This window comes from Dermacentor andersoni, chromosome 5 (genome assembly GCF_023375885.2).
Source record: "Dermacentor andersoni chromosome 5, qqDerAnde1_hic_scaffold, whole genome shotgun sequence".
Lineage (NCBI taxonomy): Eukaryota > Metazoa > Arthropoda > Arachnida > Ixodida > Ixodidae > Dermacentor > Dermacentor andersoni.
Genome location: NC_092818.1, coordinates 193877589 through 193898249, shown reverse-complemented (window position 1 = coordinate 193898249; position 20661 = coordinate 193877589). Strand labels below are relative to the sequence as shown.

The following is a 20661-nucleotide window of genomic DNA, read 5'->3' as shown; positions in this document are numbered from 1 at the left end:
TTAGGAAATTTGCGGGTGTTAGTTGGAATCTGTTGGCGCAGGACAGGGGCAATTGGAGATCACAGAGAAAGGCCTTCGTCCTAAAGTGGACATAAAAAAGGCTGATGATGATGATGATGATTCCTCATTCCTTACAGTGCGCACACAAAAAGTGAGAAGTGACGACACGGAGCAGAATCGACATCGGGACATTGCCGTTTTTGACAGAAAGCTGCCAGCCGCACTCACCGGCACTTCCCTATAAATGTGACTACGAACATGGGCATATTTTTACATACTGTCATGCAGGCTCATTATTTAGCTTTCAGGGTACACTGCTTGCCTTGCCAGGAGTGGACTTGGCGGTACCGACAAGAGGTATGCTCATCCCTAGATTTATCGTGGTGCAGGTCTCGCTGTGATTTCACTTTAGCAGGGAAGAAGTTTGGGCGTGTTGGTGGGATACATACAAACTGGGATACATAGCGAAAGAATGACACAAAGACGAAGCAGGAACACAGGACGAGCGCTAACTTTCAACAATTGATTTATTGCAGCTGGTGAGCATATGTATACTCACTGGGACGCCATTGCAACAGACACACTGAAGGGAAGGAGAAAAAGCAGTCATATGACTACTATGCCCAAAAATTCAAGCTCTTTCTTTGATAAAAGAATAGACGGCATGCTAACACAATCGTCACCTGCTCTAGCTATCTCAGCCGCTTCGACAATTTCCCTTGTTATCTTATTCCTGTGGCGACAGACAACAATACCATATTTTCGCGATTCTAAGCAACCCCTCCCCCCCCTCTATTTTCACGAAAAAGTTAGGAAAAAGTTTGCACGCGAATCTAAGCACCCCCCTATTTGTTAGGAAGAGCGCGTAGCCAAGGCCACCAAACGAGCTTGCTCACTCTGGAATCATTGCTCGGCGGACCTGCAGGCACACGGTCGATGTTTCTGTTGGACGCGTTTCGCGGCCATCTGACCCCGGAGGTAAAGACAAAGCTTCGGAACATCAATAGCGACGTGGTTGTGATTCCGGGTGGCATGACGCCAGTGCTGCAACGCCTCGACGTTTCAGTCAACAAGCCCTTCAAAGCCAAACTCCGACAGGAGTACTGGGAGTACGAAGAGTGGGTGCGAAACCCTGACCGGAAGAAGATGCCGACAAAGTGAATTTCAGACGCGTGGAAGAGCGTCCAAGTGGACGTTGTCGTCAAATTATTTAAGAAGTGCTCGATCACAAACAACTTCGACAGAACGAAAGACGACCTGCTGTGGGATACCGAGAGCAGCGGTTCAAGCGGTGCGACGAACTCGAGTGGCAGTGATAGTGACTGAGCATCCTACACAAGCGGTGGGTTCACTGTCTGCACCGATTTTTCTTTTGAATGTTTGCAAAATAAAATGTTATTTCTCGCACCCATCTCGTCGTGATGTCGCAGCGAAAAGAGGGAGGGGGGGGTCATTCTAGATTTTTCTCATCTAAGCACCCCCTCTCACTTCGGGCATCGCAATCATGAAAAAAAGGGGGGGTGCTTAGAATCGAGGAAATACGGTAGTTTGTTTTAAGAGAGGGAAGCGTGGTGCCTTTGCGTCACATTTTCTACAATGGGCAGCCAGATGCCCATCTATTGCAATGCTCTCCACTTTATTACTATGCTCCGCCAGACGCACGTTTAAACATCTGCCCGTCTGGCCCACGTAGTACTTCCCACACGAAAGTGGAATCTTGTAAACCACGTTGCGAGTGCTTGTAACAAAAGGATCCTTGTGCCCGGTAGCGCAACCTGGCTTTCGTTTCCTCATGGGACAGCTCAACACACTCAACCTCAAGAGTTTGTTAGGTGCTGTCAAAACAATGTTTACACAGACCGTTGCCCAACCTTTTTTAGGTTGTGGGAAACCTTATGAAAGTAGAGAATTACAGCCACCTTTCGTTTGTCCCTTTGTTCTTTCCTCTCTTTCGTCATCTGCTCTCTGCTCATCGCTCATGCGTGAAGTTAGCTTCCTTCGACGATGCAGGTTTCCTGCAACCGAGATAATGATATGTTTTGGATAGTTCGCTGCTTCCAGACAAGTCACCTGCTTACTAAGTCCTTCATCCAGCAAGTGAGCACATGACTTAGAAAGAGCGCATGACAAGAAAGAACGTACAATACTTCTTTTTATGAGTTTTGAGTGTGCAGAACTGTACCTAAAGGGCAGCTTATTAGCTCTGGGCTCATATACCCAACACACGTGTTCAGCTTTGAAATGCAAACGCAAGTCTAAAAGCCTGATATTGCCCTGCGCAGGAAATTCAGTGGTGAACGTAAGTGGCCTATAATACTCATTGAATGAGGCAAGAATACTGTCAACAGCAGGGTTTGAACAGTCAAAACAGCAATCTACATGAGAACTGGCGACCGGAACAAGTAGTGATCTATCTAAAAATACCAAAAAATCATCGACATATCTAAAAACAAACTATTGTTGTCTATCGCCACAGAAATAAGATAACGAGGGAAATTGTTGAAGCAGCTGAGATAGCTAGAGCAGGTGACGATTGTGTTAGCATGCCGTCTATTTTTGTATCAAAGAAAGACCTTGAATTTTTGGGCACAGTAGTCACATGACGGCTTTTCCTCCTTCCCTTCAGTGTGTCTGTTGCAGTGGCGTTCCAGTGTGTACTATATATATGCTCACCAGCTCCAATAAATCAATTGTTGAAAGTTAGATCCCGTCCCATGTTGCTGCTTCGTCTTTGAGTTATTCTTGCGCTATGTATCCCTGTTTGTGTGATTTCATTGCCATGGCCTCACTGCCAGCATGGCTGCGAACGCTTCTTTGGACGAGACCACGCCGATGACAGCAGCAACACTGACACCGAATGAACAACCAGCTTGGCCAACGTTTATCAACAGCGCATGCCAACAGCGTAGCGGCTACGTCACCAGCGTTATCACGCCACATGTGGCTACCGGACTCTGCTACATAAACCCAGTTCGAGCAATAGGACCCTTCAGTGGACTTGGTGGCACCGACAAGAGGCCCGTGCTCATCCCTACATTTTTCGTGGTGAAAGTTGGTGCTAAAGTCTCTGTTTATGCCATACCAGATGATGACGTTACTCCGTTGGTGCTGCCAAGTCCACATTTCTTGATTGTTATGTTTTGTGAATGCTAAAATGTAGCAAAACTGCTCTTACTAACATCCGGTGATGTTGAACTAAACCCAGGACCCCACTCAGACTCAGACTCTGATACTAACTCTAGCAGTGAAATTTTGAAAAATATCCTTAAAGAGCAGACCAAAACAAACAAAACATTAAAAGAACCGGTCTGCAACATGAAAAAGGTAGAAGCGACTGTTGATAGTTTGGAAACTAGACTAACATCAATTAAAGACGAAATGGCGCGGTTGAAAAATTGTGAAGAAAGAATGGCCCAATGGGAAAAGCTCGCGGCAATAAGCAAAAACAAATTGAGGAACAAACCACTAAGCTTGACAAGAGTCGATGCAACAATTTAGTTATTTACGGCGTCGCTGAGGATCCAGACGAGGATAAGAAATCACTTGAACGCATAGTGAAACATAATATTGTTACGCGAAGGACGAGTCAGTAAGGCGAGCAACTATTTAAAGGTTACATTTACAACAGCGGTTGCAGCGCTGACCGGTTAGATTCACAGCGCGAGCCCAGTTCATTCTTCCTCCTTTTTTCTCGAGTGATGGCGCCCATGCGCCTTGTTCAAACAATCAAATACCACATGCGTGTAGCATAATCCCCGGCGGCAGAAGCGAAACACACCTTCGCAGCTTCGAATTCGCTACTTGCTCTAAAGAATAGATGATGTAGAAAGTAGGCCTTGAAAAACAAACTTTATTTCTAGCGCCAATGACCGTGTCAAGGGTTAGGCGCGCCGAAATAGTCCAAAATCTGCACTTGCTTTTGTGGCAGCTTCAGCTTCACAACAGCGGTGTGAATGGATTCCAGCTGCTGCGCGAACACTGGCGACAATCCATTAGCATGCATAAAATCAATTAAGGAGTCGATCGACGACAGTGCACTTTGCTGGACATCGAGGTCGGGGCCAAGGAGCCACTGTCAATCTCGTCACTGTCGCTGCTACCGTCGCACAACTTTACCGTCTGTCGAGACAGCACATCTTCGGCGATCGCCTCGTCGGTGACCTCATCGCAGAACGAGGCAGCACTGTCTGCAGTCAAAAACTCCTCCTCCGACGCACCACCTGTGTCACCAGTAGGAACGAGCTCCCAGAGCTCGGTTATGTCAGCGGCTTCCACCGTGTTGGTCTCAGTGGGTTGGGGAAGTTCGTCCTTACGCACAAAGCCTGCCTTTTTGAAGCAATTGGTGATGAACCACTGGTAAAGCTCCTCTTCAACATCGGCGCACAAAGGGTCTCTAACCCTTTTCCGCTGATCGGCATGGTCGCTGATAGCTCCTGCCTTCACAATCGCAGTGCCCCCGGTTTTCAAGATGGTTGATATCGTTAACTGGGCGAGCTCACACTTCTTCACAAGGGCGCTCACCTTGAAGCCGCATCGAGAGTCCTGCAAAATATCCATCTTCGTGTCAAGAGACACAGCTTTGCGCTTTGTCAGCGCCATCTTCAAACTGGGTTGAACCGTTGGTTGTACGCTGCTTCGGTCGAGTCAGCCTGCTATCGCGAGAGAGAGAGACGCGGGACGGGTGCCATCGCGCCACTTTGCTTGTCGCTTCTTTTTTCTCTCTCTTTAGGAGCGACTGTGGCCAACGACGCGCATGAAGCAGCTAGCGCCATCTTGTGGCGCGCTGCGCCTACTCAGCCATTCTCCGGTGCGCGGGCAGGGCGGCACGCGCTGCGCGGTAATGGCGGCAGATACGAACTTACGGAGGTAAACATCACCTCGTCTCGACATCATTTGTTTCAGGGAACTAAGCAACGCAAATGTTAAGATTATTTGGCATGGAAAATGCCGTCCAGACGGAAAAATTTTGATCGTTATATCTGATATGCGGTGAATAACCTATCGTTATAAATGGTTTTTTCCCTCATAGACCTAATGCATAAAATGACACTCTCATGTCGACCCATCGTTATAACCGATATATCGTTATATGTGGTATCGTTATAAGTGGACTGCACTGTACATGCTGAGCCAGTCGTCGACGCCAACGTCATTTTGGGTGGAGAATGTCCCAGGATCAGGGAGACTAGGGCCATGGCTGAGAAGACGACGGTGCGGCCGCTTCGGAGCTCTGTGGCGAGGATGGGGTACATTCCATCTCCACCACAATGTTACGCGAAGGACGAGTCAGTAAGACGAGCAACTATTTACAGGTTATATTTACAACAGCAGTTGCAGCGCTGACCGGTTAGATTCACAGCACGAGCCCAGTTCGTTCTTCCTCCTCTTTTCTCGAGTGATGGCGCCCACGTGCCTCGTTCAAATAATCAAATACCACACGCGTGTAGCAATATCTTTAAGGACATACTGGGCCTTGAAATAAGATCCCTAGAAAGGATCCACAGGGTAGGCACCCGAAGCAGACACCGAAAGCGCCCGGTCATTGTCAGACTCTTTGATTTTGCTGAAAAAACAAATTCTTTCTAATTGTTCTAAACTTAAAGACACATCATTTTCTATTTCCAAGGACTTCTCGAAAAGAGAGAGAATTAAGAGCCCGATTATGGCAGCCTTCCGCAAACGACAGAGCCAAAGGCGTAAAAGCAAAGCTAACGTTTGACAAACTGAAAGTTGACGGGAAAATATTTACTGGAGATCTGATAAAGACTGCCAGGAGTGAAATAAAGCAAGGCATCAGTTCCTCCCAGAGTGACCATGACACTTCATCCACGCGTAGAGGCCATAATAAAAATAATGCCAACTGACATCACAAGAAAAAAATCAGAATTCTTTCCTTGAATGCACGAAGTATAGTAAACAAAGTTGGTCAACTAGAACATCTGATCCTGTCGTAGCAGCCTCACGTATTAGTAATAACTGAAACATGGCTGTATCCGGGGGTCTTGAATTCTGAAATAATCCCTTCGTCATATAGGTTGTTTCGCAGAGACAGGGGATCAAGAGGAGAACGGGTATCAGTAGCAATTAAAATAAATTTGAAATGTTCAATGTTACATGGTATTCCAGACCATGAAAACGTGTAGTGCAGGATCCCATATTGTGATAAGCGCATAATCTTGGGGGGCGTATACAGACCGCCAAATGTTGCACCTGAATATCTTGAAATGATGAACGGCTATCTTTCAAAGCGCACCAATACAAAGTCAAAAATTATCATAGCTGGTGACTTCAACTTGCCCAAAATTGGATTACTCTTACACATGATGGTCGGGAAGTACAAAGTTCGGAATTGCTACTGGGCACCACCTTCAGTTTTTCTTTAGATCAACTGGTTACTGAAGATCCTCAGATAAGTTCATCCTCATCGTCATTTCTAGACCTAACATTTATGAGCAGTACACTGCAGGGATTTACTGTGTCCATTGAAAATAATATTTCCGATCTCAAGGCGATTATCTTATCCTCCCCCGTATCAACGACTCGACAACACAAAAAAAACAAATCCCCACATATGTAAAAGATTATGCGTGCGCTGACGATCTTGCCGTGTTCAGCTCCATGGAATCAAATTTGCCAGAGTTCAATAGAATGACAGACGTGAACGAACTGTGGTCATCTTTTAATGACATTGTTTCTTTTTGTGAAGCTAACTTTATTCCGCAAAGGAAAAAACATATCAGCAGAGAATACCCATGGGTAACCCAAGAAATAATACAGATGAAAAGAAAGATAAAACGCCGACTGAAAAAAGGAAAGAACGGCGACACCCATAATCTTATTACTTTACAACATAAAATTGCACAAGCCAAATCACGTTTTCACATTACCTTCGTTCATGGCGCAGAACCCTCGGAAATTCTGGCGATATTTGGCTGATAAACACGAAATCACTTCACAAATAAAAATTTTAGATACCATTATTTCTGAACCGGAAGGTATTGCGAAGGAATTTAACACTTTTTTCCAATCTTTTTCCAATATAGTGTTTATGCCAGAGTTAAGCGAAGTAGGCATCATTTCACTTTAAGAAAATTGGATTTGGAGAAATCCCCCGGCCCCGACAACATTACTAATTCATTTCTGAACCGTTATGCCAAATGGGCATCCAAATACCTGCAAAATATTTATCACCTCCTTTGAAACAGCGACGTTACCAAAAGATTGGCGCAATGCTAAGATCACTCCAATTCCCAAATTGGGTTCGAAATTAGAATTAAATAACTACCGCCCTGTGTCGTTAACAAGTGCTTGTTGCAAACTATTGGAACACATAATTTTCAAGGCCATAATGTCCGATTTAGAAAATAACAATCTGCTTTACAGCCAACAACACGGATTTAGATCAGGTTTGTCAACCGTAACCCAACTCGCTGAGTTAACGGACGAAATATCTAATGGAATGAACGATGGAGACTAAATAGACGCAATACTCAGATTTTTCCAAGGCGTTTGATGTTGCCCCGCATCAAGATTTAATTACAACACTATCAGCTTTTGGTATTGACAGCAAAATAATTTCATGGATTTGCAGCTTTCTAATAAATCAAAAACAAAGTGTGGCCATAGATAAACATGTCTCGCACCAATTTGAGTTTTACTCAGGGGTCCCGCAAGGTTCTGTTCTTGCTCCTATCTAATTTTTTATGTACGTCATTGATATCCAGTTCAATGCTCATGGAATGGTCCAAATGCGGTTTTTCGCGGATGCTTGTGTAGTACATACAGTTGCACGTAATATAGGACACCAAACGAACTAAACAATTCAATCCATCCATTCATGGTGTGACACATGGGGCATGAGACTTAATGCATTGACAACAAAATGCATCACATTTACAAATCTACTTCATTTCATGTATACTCTAGGGAAACACCACACTCGTCAAATGCAATCAGGTAAAATACTTGGGCCTTAATATCACGTCAAACCTCAACTGGGAACCCCACCTCTCCTCCATAAGTCAGACCACTAAAGGTAAACTGTCCGTCTTAACATGTAAGCTGCGCAATACTCCGCCATAGGTCAAATTAAATACCTACAAAACGCTTATCAGACCATCATTAGAATGTGCTGATTTAATCTGGAGCCCTTATCAAAAACACTTAATTGATAAAGTAGAGTGCATACAAAAACTGGCAATCAGATTCGTGTATTCTGATTATTCAAGGCAGTCCAGTGTCTCTGAACTATTATCGAAAGAACATTTAGAACCACTGGCACAACAAAGACTAATCTCAAAAGTTAAATTCATTTACCTTTTGCACGGACACTTCAAAATTCCACTGTCACGTTACTTACTTGATCCCTTTTTACACTCATCAAGAACTAACCACAGTAAGGTAGTTTGCCAAGCTCCAAGCCGCGTTAATATACATAAATATTCACTGTTTCCCTCCACTACCTCTTACTGGAACGACTTACCTAACAGTGCTGTGTGTTGTAATACATTGAACTTTTTGTAACCAAATCAGGGTGTCTATCAAGTTGACATTTTCAAATTCCCTGAGTTTTGCAGGTTCTCCCTGAGTGCCTTTGCAAATTTCCCTGAGTGATGCAGAACAATGTTTTATGTCAAGACGGGCTGAAACCATATTGCCTGACGCTGTCACTCTCTAGTAAGCACATGAAAAAATAAAATGGTGACTTAATCCAATTTGAATACTAAGAAGTAGTGTTTATGTTATTCAAGAAGAGAATAGAAGGCAGGGGTTAGTGAAATGCACAGCAAATAAAGTGTCTTCGAAAAAAATTGCAAATGGAGTTGGACATTCTCAAATACGAACAAAAAGGAGATGCATATAAAAGCAAATATTTTCGAATATGAGCTATTTCTATCAACTGATAGCAAGCTCAGTGGTATGAGGCGCAAATTCTGTCAAAATTGAGATTCTCTCTCAACAGCTCGTAAGTCAACTTCAACTGTCCTGACATACTCTCAGCCCACGCACGACGCCCGAGTGTTGTGTTTCACTGCTTTAAAGAGTTTATTTTGGTTTGGATGAGGGACACCTGCATCTCGACATTAGCCAAAACTTTGTTTTTTGAGCTCAAGCTCTTTCAAAACGGCGGCAGCAAGCTTCCTTTCCCATTTATTCCTTAATGCGTCAGTCATTTCTGTTCTTGTCCTCCTTCCGCCACTCGTTCACCCCAAGGACCATTTGAAGCATCTTGGTCAGTTGCACAGTCCACGACAGATTTTTCGAACTCCCTAGGGGCCGCGAAAACGTCCGAAAAATCGGCCATTTGGAAAAAAATAAATGCATGTCATTTACTGCCCTTAGGGGCTCAAACCACCACAGGCACATTCGAAAACGCTCTGAAGGTCTGTCTTTACACATATTAGGCATGTCGGGGCTCGTACTGTGACAGGAAATATCGGGTGCACGCGTGCATAATTAAGGAATACATACTGTGTTCCGTGGCAATAGTCCCTTCCCACGCTTGTTATGCTTCACTGCAATACTTTTGCGTATGCTTCACCAAGTAACATTTCTGTACAGAGGCGAAGCTGACTTTTGGGAACCGGCATTATGCAACGCACCGTGTTTTCCAAGTTTCTAAGCCAATCGCGAGGACCACAAAGGCGGAGTCCGTGCCATTGCTGACAGCAGCTAATTCTTTCAATAAAAAACTCAGCACTCAACGGCAAGAAGCTTCATAGCGAACGTCGAAGCGGCTAGGCCTAGCGTTGCCACAGTGATGGCAACGGCTGCCAGTGGATCTACGTGCGAGAGTGCCGGTTCGAGGTGGCAAGTAATCAAAACGGCAGTGGTGGTGCTTTTGATTATTGCCGTTTCGGACCTGCGGTCACAGCAAAATGTCCGGAAAATCGGACGGCAAAGAGTTCTTGCATCCGAAATTTGACACATTCCGATACATTGACTCTATGGGGTGCGTGGCGGTGCCGCGAAGCCGTCCAAATTATCGGGAATCCGGAAAGTCGGTCGTTGACTGTACACTGGCAACTCCTCCAGCTGACGACAAGGCGTCAAAGACGATTCATTACAATTCCTGTCTGTTGCTCAAGCCAGCATTACCGCGACTTTCGACCCTTTCAATAAAATTGTCGCTAATTTTCCCTGATAGAGGCACAATTTCCCTGAGTTTTCCGACTTTTTCCAGACTACTCAAAATCCCTGAGAATTCCCGGTTGGTAGACACCCTGCAAATATAAAACCATTTATTTCTGTTCATGATTGCTGTTGTTTAACCTTTGCAACCACTCCAGCAAGGGCTTTCAAAGCATGCAGTATGTTCAAATAAAATAAAAAAATCCCAAATGGGCAGAAAGCATAGGGCCCTTCGATATACCAGCGTAAACAACCGCCTCGTTCAGCTGCCGATAGTGTCTATACTGGCATACTGGCATTGGCGTTTCCGCGAGAAAACTATGCGTTGTCTAAATGAACAATCATACAAGCAAAGTCCTCAACTGTGTCTACTTTACAGAACATATTGTGTGCATGAAGAGAATACGAAGAGTGATAAGTAAGCAGCATAAGAATGCTCCCGTACTACGGTCTCCCATTTGCTGTTTCCGAAGGTGTTTCGTCGCTCATATCAGTGCGATTCAGACTGATGCAACAGTGCTTCCATGCATAAAATCTGTCTGTTTTGATATGTTCTTACATTAATTGTTGTCATCAATGAGAGGCTAGCATTATATCTATAGCAAACGACGAGTGGTCGCTGTACCTGCCAATGTAAACAAATGCACCAGTCGGTGCTTTGGACTGTCAACGGCTTTCTTGCGGGATACAAATGCAGAAAGTCGTGCTCCACATCAGGTTTGTTCGATTCAGAAAAAGGTGCACGGCACCTCAAACGAAAAAGTGCAGGGGGTGCCGGGCTGCACCCACTCGCTGCAAGGTTCAAGGGTGCAGTGCACCACGGCGGCACCTTGCCTTGCACCCCGTTCAATCGAGCACGGGGGTGCAGGGTGCACCGCTGCACCTCGGGGAATCGAAGGTCTAAGTGCAGTGCACCGTGAATAGGTGCAGAAGGTGCAGAGAAACTTGGCTGAATCGAATAGACCTATCTTAAAGTGAGATTGCGAAGCGCTTCCCTGAAAAGGAGTAAAACACCTGAAATAGCAAACAGTACATATAAAATCAGTGGTTAGGGTTACCCTTGGTCGTACGTTGCAGCACAATATGCAGCCTATGGGCACTGGCTCTCATGGTGGCAGCTGAAATGCAACAGCAATTCGTGGCTATTGAATTCATCAGAATCGTAACTGTCAATATTTGACAGATCCGAAGAGCTGGTGCAACTGAAACTGTCACCCGAAGATCCGGCGCAGTCACAAATGAGCTGAGCGTCTGTTCTTCGCTGGTTTCGTTCGCCCAGTGTGCGAGACCGGCATGCCTAGCATGCCTTCTACGTAAAGCCCCTTAAACTTCGTAAAGTAGCGACACACTCCTCCTCCGCCTTCACTTGTCTTCGTTTCTCCTCACGCTCCCTCCTTGACCGTGACGCCGCCTACACCGCTCTAGTGTAGCAGACGAGTTTTCGCAGTGTTAATGCACGCATGGCAAAGCGGTGGGCTTTAAGCGTTCGCGTTGGCTTTCTAGCTCCGAGTAACTTCATGCACAGCATAGAATTTTTACACAGACGGTTATACAAATTCAGTGATGGCAGCTTTTTTTTTTCCTGCTTTGATAACTATATGTTAAAAATGTATCTGAACAAGCGCTAACGCTGTGCCATGACGACTCTGAATGTATCGCGTGTGCTACAACTAGGTACGCAACATTTTTAGAGTGAGTGTCGCAAGATACTGTTGTGAATGGTTGTAAATAACACATTTACGATCGAATGCCAACATCCTGACCTCCAGCAAGCCTTCAGTAGCATAAATAATCCGCGCCGTCCTTACTATGTGAATTCCCAGCGCATATCAGCTATGACGTACAAAGGCCGACAGAGGGCACGAACAACCGCTGCTGAAGGTTTGAAAGGGTATTACAAGCTACAGTGCCACCAACATGCATACTTGCCACTCTTCTAAGCATCTGCAAAGGCTCAGAGGTGGGCGATGGTGGTATTATGTTTCTCGTGCCTCAATGTCAACAGAAATACGTGCGGCCGATCATTGAATCGGGACTCTGCGTATATAGAAAATGAAATCAATTTTTAAATATTTGTTTGCGAAGCAGTAATGCGGTAACAGCACTTCATTCAGGCTCAAACAAGTGCATTACTTTTTCAGTTTAGTGACTCATCACGAATAACATTTCATAGTGAGTTAGCTTTTCTGTTCACGAAGGGACTTACTTGTCACGAACTGAGTTGCACTAAGGTGCATGCATTGAGAGCAGTTGGGCTCACTCAAATAACATTTGTGAGATATGACTTTAGTGAAGTGATGACCGCACAAAGAACTGCCGCGCTATGACGCGGCCAAAATTGCAGTAAGTGAAATCTTGCAGTCATTCAATTGAGGCACCATTTGTTGTCTCATTACGTGTGTCTCAAAGAAATTGTGGTCAAACGTGATAATAGTTGAACGAACGAGTAAGCAAAGAACCAAACGAACGAGCGAACAATGACTAAACCAGCCAGTGAACGAGCAGGTGACCGCACGTTTTCTTTGCGAGTGCTCCACCGCCACATCTTAACCTACACACACCTTAAAGCTGACACGAATGATGTACGTCTCAAAGACATGATGCTGTCGTTTGGCAACAAGCGCTGTTTCGGGAGAACACACACACTTTTCGCTTGTATCGCAAATCTACCAGGCGACCGCCAATGACGAACCCGAACAAAAGAGGCAAACAAAGCTATTCGCTCTAATGAAGGCTATTTAGTAACCACAAAATGCAGAGAGGGATGCGCTGAATCCTAAAGGTTTCGTAATCATATTTTTGCACACAGCCTCGCGTGCCCGTGAATTCAAGCCTGTTGACATACAATATGATTAAACGCACCAAATACGACCGTACCACTTATATAAATAAAGTACACGTCGCGTAGGACTATACTATGAGAGACTCGCAACTACCTTGTATAGTCGTGTGGAGAATGTTGGTCTGGAGTTCTCCCTCCCAATTTGATGAATCCATGTCTTTCTTCCTAACCCGTAGCGCTTACCGTACAGAATTGAGAAGAGCTTCTTGTCTTTGCTGAAACTATTTTGGCATACGAAGCCACAGATGGTTATGGTGACAGAAAATGCCGTGAAGCGACGTTGCACTTGCCACGAAAGTTCAAGGCGTTCGCAAACCAAAACAACACAGAAGAGCAACGGCGGCAACATGTGTTCCTCGCCACTCCGTAGATGCTTCTCAAGTGAAAATGGCGTTGAAGCGCGACTGTAAGGAAACGAGGCCGACGCGAGGGCCCACGTGATGCCATTAGGCCAATGGCGACGCGGCGTCGACCAGAGCGCGTGAAAAGGGGGCGGCATTCTTTAAAGCATGCCACTACTTTATGAAGTTTAAGGGGCTTTACTTCCACGCTGGGGACACTCGTGACGTCACGCGAAGAGGTTCACTTGGCTGCTTGGTCAGGTTTCGGTTTAGTTTTTGAGCTTTCTTTGTTTATTTAAAATTATTTTCGAATTTGCGGAACAATTCTAATATCAGACATGTGACAGGGGGGTCTCGGGAACCTAATATTCCATTACCTTGACATGGTCAAAAAAATCACAGGAGTTGCCCTTTAAGCCATTAAAAATTTTTGTTGAGGTATCACTAACAGTGACAAAACAACCATGGTGCCCCTCTTCAATGGCTAGGAAAAGGATTTGTAATTTAACCATACCTTATACTTGATGTAAAAGTCCTCTGCATCTTGATCGTCTGTGCCAGGTAATTTGGGTTCCAAGTTCAGCACCTCCTCCTGTAACAAAAGCATTACACGGCAAATAGGGTTTGCAAAAACATACAAAATATCTGACATATCTGCCTTCGGATTTTTTAAGATCAATTATTTAGAACAATAAGTCTTAGACTCGGATCTTAGAGGAACTGCACGTTATAGCAATCTGCCTCAAACACGAGCTAGGGACAGTTGCCGTTTGTTCTGCAGGAAACAGGTCGCGGTGAATAACGCTGACTGGACTCTGTGGTGTATGGGCACACGCCTCCACGGATGAAGGAGAACATCTCGATTATAGGATGGAAATGCTTGACGTCACTTTTCTCTGCTGAGTTATCTTGTGCCTTCGCCAAATATTTTCGAATTCCAATGTGTGCTTGTCATGAAGAGCACGCCCGGACATTACTGCAACTTGCGACGCCAAGCTCAACCCTATCCAGTTGTCTCCATACACTCAAGGTTTTGGATGCCACAAATGCAAAAGGAACTCCACTAGAGAGCCCGATGGCAGTTGTCATCCGTACAGTGAAGGCAACAGAGGACCATTCGCTGCGATTTAAACAAATCAAGTGCAATAATATCGAAAATGTAAGTATATATACAAATCGCACACCGCGCGCTGTCCAAAACTCCGTTAACAGCGCGAGATTCACAGTACAGTAATAGAGCAGAGTGTGTACAGGCCTCGTCTTTTGTTTTGTTTCTCTTTTAGTTCTTAAAAGTTTACGTCCAAAGATCAAGAAGATTGCAATATTACGTAGCCCGTGGCAGTAAAATGCCGACCGTTTCGCTCGAGGCACGACCTTAGGAAGTTGAAGCTTGCACACTTGAAAAGCAATTGTGCACAATCACGCTGTTTCATTCAGGCAAGGAAAACGACGCGTCGCCTCACACCGCCAGCGTTTTGAGGTGGTATATATTCAAAACGACTAAAAGAGCTGCCGGTGGTTCAAGGCTGTGTGGCATACGTGCAGTCCACAATTTGTCTATAATGTGACATCGTTTCTAAAATAAGCTGCTTACCTTGTCGGGCACGATAATGCCAATATCTTCCATTTTAGAAACACACTCGCTGCATTTGCCTCACGGCGCAAGTCATAATTTCAATGATGCCAGACTTGGCAAGCTTCACTGCTCTGCATTTCGCGAAGAATCAGTCTCAATGTGGGCACGAAGCATGTGGACACTACTGGACAAGCCGTAACTAAATCTTACAGTATTAGTTTTATTTCTCTTTCTTTTGCTTCTACAAGTCACGTATTTCATTTATACATTATGAACAAAAATCAACACTGCGTTAGCGAAGTGCTGCACAATGGCTGCACATAGCTGCACTTTATTTCAGCCATAGAGTTTGGTTTCAGCCATAGAGTTTCTCACTATAACTCTATGGTTTCAGCCATGGAGGAAGTTTTCTTCCTCCGTGGTTTCCATCATAAAGGTTCCTACAAAATTTTTTGTAGGAAACTCTATGGTTTCAGCAGTGCAGCAATGGCGCCCTCTAAACCACACCGTTCGCCGTTCGTTTCAAAAGGTGCGGGAAAGTTGCAGGGCTGGGAATGGGGCTAGTTCATGATTTTGCTGCACCATTCTAGGGTGGGTACCATAGAGTTTCTCACTACATTATAGTGAGAAACTCTATGGTGGGTACCCCACAGAACACCCTCTCTACTGTCGTTGCGAACTTGATACAGACTCTATATAATACTACAGATGTGCAGACGTACAGGCAGTTCGGGTGCTACAGGTGCGGAGCAGCAGCGCAGCAGACGACACAGCACATATATGCGCAAGCGCGGTTACGCTTACGTGCGTCTGATGCATCTACGCAAGCGCAGGTGTATTTACGCCCAAGAAGCCAGACTTCAACAAAACGGCAAGTTGGGCCAGTTGGTTGGGATTCATAGTGGTTCGTTACAGCGCAATACAAGGCAAGGACACAAGAAGGTTTAAAAACGACGACACGGCGCTGACTCTCAACTGATATTTTATTGAAGATATGTATAACATATGTGCCAGTTTATAACCATGACATGCACGAGGCACAGAGATGCATCAAGGCAACTGTGACAATCTGACGCATAATCAAAATTGACATAGGTAAATAACGCAATTCCTTAATTGTTGTGATGGACTGATAGACGGTTCGCAGATACACGCTTTGTCTCTAATCTTTATATTTCGGTAATCGGCTATTTCCCTTGTCAATGGGCTTGCGTGTTTAAAAATGACACTAGTTATTTTTTTCTTTTTTTTTTTTCAATCGGGGGAACAACCGCACAACTTGCAATGCTCCGGAATTGATGATTTCGTTATATTTTTTACCAGTGACATTCACGCCGAGGGTGTTGATGAAATTTTAACGTCATTTAGGCAGCACGGCATGGGCCTTGATTTTACTTTCGAAGTCCCTAAGGATCATCAACTGCAGTTTCTAGACCTGAGATTAACCTTTGGTAAAAATCATGTGTGCTTGAAATATGATATCCCAGGTCGGTTAAGCCCATTTTGAACTATAAATCCGGTCACTCTAAACTAGTGAATTAAGCGGGCTATAGCGAAGACAATCCTAAATGCTGCGTTAAAGAAATCGTGTTTTCATATGTCGAAGGCTGCTTTTTCTGATCAAGTAAATCCTTTAATGGACGCTGGTTACCCCGAAGCGATTATTTCATCTGTGAGTGAAATTATATATGATTCGCGGCGTCAAGAGCATAAATGACCAAGGTACAAAATAGAAGAAAAAAGAAAAAAACGCAGTAGTACCATATGTACTCAAATTAGCGCATGAGCTTAAGAACGTTGGTTCAAGGTACAGCATTGATGTTCGTTTTTCTGCGAAACATAAGATAGGTCGCATATATGCCCGTTAGTTGATAATTTGCTGAAGGATAAACAAGTGAAGGGGAAAATGCACTATCAAACATGTGAACAGGTACATCACTTGTGCTAAGCAGGTTGTGTATGCCATTCCATTATCTTGTGGTAGAGAGTACGTGGGACAAACGAAGCGATGTGTGAACGTTGGACTTCGTGAGCATGAGCTATCTCTTCAAGGGGTTGCGCCACTTCATCTCCCGGAGCATTGCAAGTCGTGCAGTTGTCGCCCCGATTTTAAAAGAACTAGTGTCATTTTTAAACACGCAAGCCAATTGACAAGGGAAATCGCCGAGGCTCACAATATAATGATTAGGGACAACATTAAAGATATAAAGATTAGTATTAGGGACGTGTATCAGCGAACCGTCTATGTAACTCCTCGACAAGGAATTAATTGCGTTAACTATGTCAATTTTGATTATGCGTCAGATTGTCACAGTTGCCTTGATGCATCTCTGTGCCTCGTGCATGTCATGGTTATAAACTGGCACCTACATATGTATATGCGTGTGTGTGTGTGTGTGTGTGTGTGTGTGTGTGTGTGTGTGTGTGTGTGTGTGTGTGTGTGTGTGTGTGTGTGTGTGTGTGTGTGTGTGTGTGTGTGTGTGTTATACATATCTTCAATAAATTATCAGTTTAGAGTCAGCGCCGTGTCGTTGTTTTTATACCTTCTTGTGTCCTTGTCACGACCTACTGAAACTCCAGACCTGCACAGATATCCGGTTTCTATGGGAGCCACTTGCGCCCACTCTCGTTCAACCATTGGCTGTTGGTGCCGCTTTAATTTTTATAACCTGTTCGTCTGCTACACTACGGTTGACTGGTGCGGCGTTGTAATTAGTACAGCGGCTGTTGTGTTGTGACGAACTGCTTGTCTAGTTGATGATTTTTGCTAACACAGTGACAGTGACGTCACAAAGCTTTAATCGGTCACTTGGCTGGAAAGTTGACTACCCGAACCTAAAAAAATGTCTGAGGCGTATAGTCCGCTGCTCTCTAAAATAGCGTTAAATAGCCGCTCCTATATTGCCTTCTTCAGGCAAATTATTATAAGTCACATTGTTTAGAGTTCGTAACGTACACATCAGTTTCATTGTATACGTTGTAAAATTCGCTTCTGCGCTCTTTAGAAACTTGAAACCACCGTAATGTTCGACGACAGCTGTAACGATTACCACTCATTTTAACTCTTAACAGTTGTCCGTGAATGCGTCGCGAGTTCAAAAAGAGAATTACGCACACATCTTCACTGCGTACGTATCTTAAAGGGACACTAAAGCGAAAGAATAAATCACACTAACGAAGCAGTGTTTGAGAACCCTGCAGGCAGTCATCTAAAAAAATAGTTTGATTATTAGATGAGAAAATGAAGGTCGAAGTATCAGTATTTGAATTTCGCGCCGAAACCCCAGCGTTGGTACGTCAGCGTGACGTCAGAGATTCCAAAGTATGTTATTTTCGCATTTGGGCCGCGTTGGCTGAATTAAGGTTCCCGAAACTTGCCATGTTTAATATTTGGTTCCTTTAGAACACAATATATTCAATCTGTACCGCTATATATAATTAGTAGACCCTAGAAGATGCCATCAAAATCCAAGACGTCACAACCCCCAGGTGCGGGAACTTAAGTAGGCGTCGCCACCCGTATTTCGTTGCGCTTTTTCTGGCTTACCAAACGTCTCTTAGAGTGGTGTTTTTGGCGTTGTAGAACGGTAATTTACTAATGCAGAAGAAATCATTTTTCACTTTCGTTATATGCTGCCGCCGTACCATGCAGAAAAGCTAGCTTTACAGTTTGAGTAGAGTTCCGTGACACCATTTAAGGCCTGCAGTGCAGCACGTTTTAAAGCATTGGGATCGCTTTTGCAAGCTTTCTACTGAGCTATACATCCAACGACATTAAAAACAAGATATGCTCACCTTTCCTTGAAACACAATCGATCAACCTATTGCACGTATCGGGCGGAGGACTTACTCGTGAATACTTTTACCAGATCATCTGCCTTTCACTACGGCACACAGCAGTAAATCCTAATGTCTTCTACGACATTAGGCTATCTGTAATCAACTCAAGAAAGCTAGATTTTCCTATGAATATTTTAAAACAATTTTTCCAGTCTCTTATGGAGGCTAGGAAAGGGAAATTTATGCCGTAGATCTAGCATTGCAGTTGCCACCTATGCTCGTTGTTTACATTTCTTGCATCGCTCCTCCTCTTCTAGTTTCACTATTCAAACGCTAAGCATTAGCAAATTTCTGTTTTCTTTTTATATTTGTGAATTTATCTATTTACCGCCAATACAAATGCTTTGTGCCTGCCGAAATGACAGCACGAACGCTGAACAGATCGCAGAAGCAGACGACAGCGAACAGGTTTTAACTAGCGCCACTCCGCTCGTACGTTGTCCCTAGCGGAAAAAGGGGCGAACTAGACCAGGCGTGTTGGAGCAGGGAGATCTGCTGTGCGGGCAGTGTGTGCGGGTCAGGAGTTCAGTAGGTCGTGGTCCTTGTGTTGTCACATGGTTGTCAAGGCCGCTCAATGGAAACGCACTTTAGTGCGTTCCATTGAGCGGCCGTGGTCTTGTATTGCACTGTAACGAACTACTATGAAGTTCCAGGACTTCTCGAACTTACGCACTCCATGCACATTAGGCGGGGGAAAAAAACGCCTGCGCCTACTGTCGACTGTCGTGCTGTGCCTGCACCGAAAAAATCGAGCTGCACAATTTCTTAACTCGTGATTCGCCTTGAACTGTTTCACACAGACGTGCAGGCGACTCGAACCAATGGTCGAACGCATCTGCGCAACGCCAGCCTCTGGCCAGCCTACAGTCAAATATGCGGGACCTTGAGCAATGTCCTGAGACCATAGGGTTGCATACAATCATAGAGTTTATCACTAGTAATACAGTGAGAAGCTCTATGCATACAATAATTATTGTACGAAACTCTGCCTGAACGCCTGGCCTGAGGCCATCTGAGGCAGAGTTTCCTACAATACTTATCATAGAATAAAGAACCAACTTGTGTGAAAGCCTGAGGTACCTGAGCAGACTATTCTGGATTCTATTGGGACAATCCAATCCAAGCCAACTGCGCAATGTTGCGATTTATTTATTCCATGGTTGCGATGTTTTCGCGACGGTGTCTCCTATGGTGTCTCTTAGTCGTTGCCGTTTGCTAACGAGACGATGTCGCGAGACCCCGACGAAGTGGAGCGTCTGAGTCATGCGGCATGCCTCAAAGCCGCCGTACACTACACAGTGGGACGCATCTGCGAAGACATGGCCGAGGCAGAGGGAGGACTTCCTGTGCAGCGGGCAACGGTGGCCGCGCTTACTGAACTAGTGCACCACGAAGTGGGCCGTGTGGCTCGCGAGCTTAGTATGCTGGCACTACACTGTCGCAGAAGCACCGTGACTGCTGACGACGTGCTGTTCATTGCGAGAAACTCTGGCGAGTTTCACGAGTATCTCCAGAGCCTGTTGCCTACGCCCAAGAAGATCGACGGCAAGCGTAAAGTTTCTGCCAAGGGTCCTCAAGAATGACGCAGTGCGCACTGCCGTTGGAGATTAGCCCGGTCGCGTCCTCGAAATACTGATCTTGTGAACAGAAAGGTGTTAATGACCTAACACACAGCCATCATTTGTTTCCTTTTCGCCATGATTGGTGTTGCGGGTTTTCCCCCCTTACCAGAAGTGATGGTAGCGTTTGTTCACGTCAGCCGCGCACATGAATTTTTATTTTTTATCAACATTGCCACGTGTGAATCCAACGATAATTGTATGGTGCCCCGATGCAGCTACTGATGCTTACCTCTGAACTGTCTTTTTTGGCTATGTGTAACAGTATTGAATTCCTATGCAACGCAATATACAAAAAAAGACCTTTGTCAA

At 44.8% G+C, this 20661-nt stretch overlaps 2 protein-coding genes across 5 annotated transcripts in view; one reads left to right on the top strand and one right to left on the bottom strand.

Annotated features, from left to right (window-relative positions):
* The window catches only part of LOC126531787 (26S proteasome regulatory subunit 6B), a 60579-nt gene extending 45562 nt beyond the window's left edge, over nt 1-15017 (bottom strand). For all 4 annotated transcript variants that reach the window (XM_055071486.2, XM_055071485.2, XM_050179515.3 and 1 more), the window contains exons 1-2: nt 14909-15017; nt 13829-13906 (exon numbers count right to left, since the gene is read on the bottom strand). In XM_055071486.2, coding sequence (XP_054927461.1) covers nt 13829-13906; nt 14909-14941 — 111 coding nt within the window. In that variant the 5' untranslated portion in view covers nt 14942-15017. The remainder of the gene's footprint in view (nt 1-13828; nt 13907-14908) is intronic.
* Nucleotides 15018-19956: 4939 nt separating this feature from the next.
* On the top strand, nt 19957-20313 carry LOC126531795 (centromere protein S-like). The gene has a single exon (XM_072288402.1). The coding sequence runs from the start codon at nt 19957-19959 to the stop codon at nt 20311-20313; it is 357 nt and encodes a 118-aa protein (XP_072144503.1).
* The last annotated feature ends 348 nt before the right edge of the window (nt 20314-20661 follow it).

What these genes read in the sequence shown, in the direction of transcription:
- LOC126531795 (XM_072288402.1), top strand. Translation starts at nt 19,957, where the DNA reads ATGTCGCGAGACCCCGACGAAGTGGAGCGTCTGAGTCATGCGGCATGC.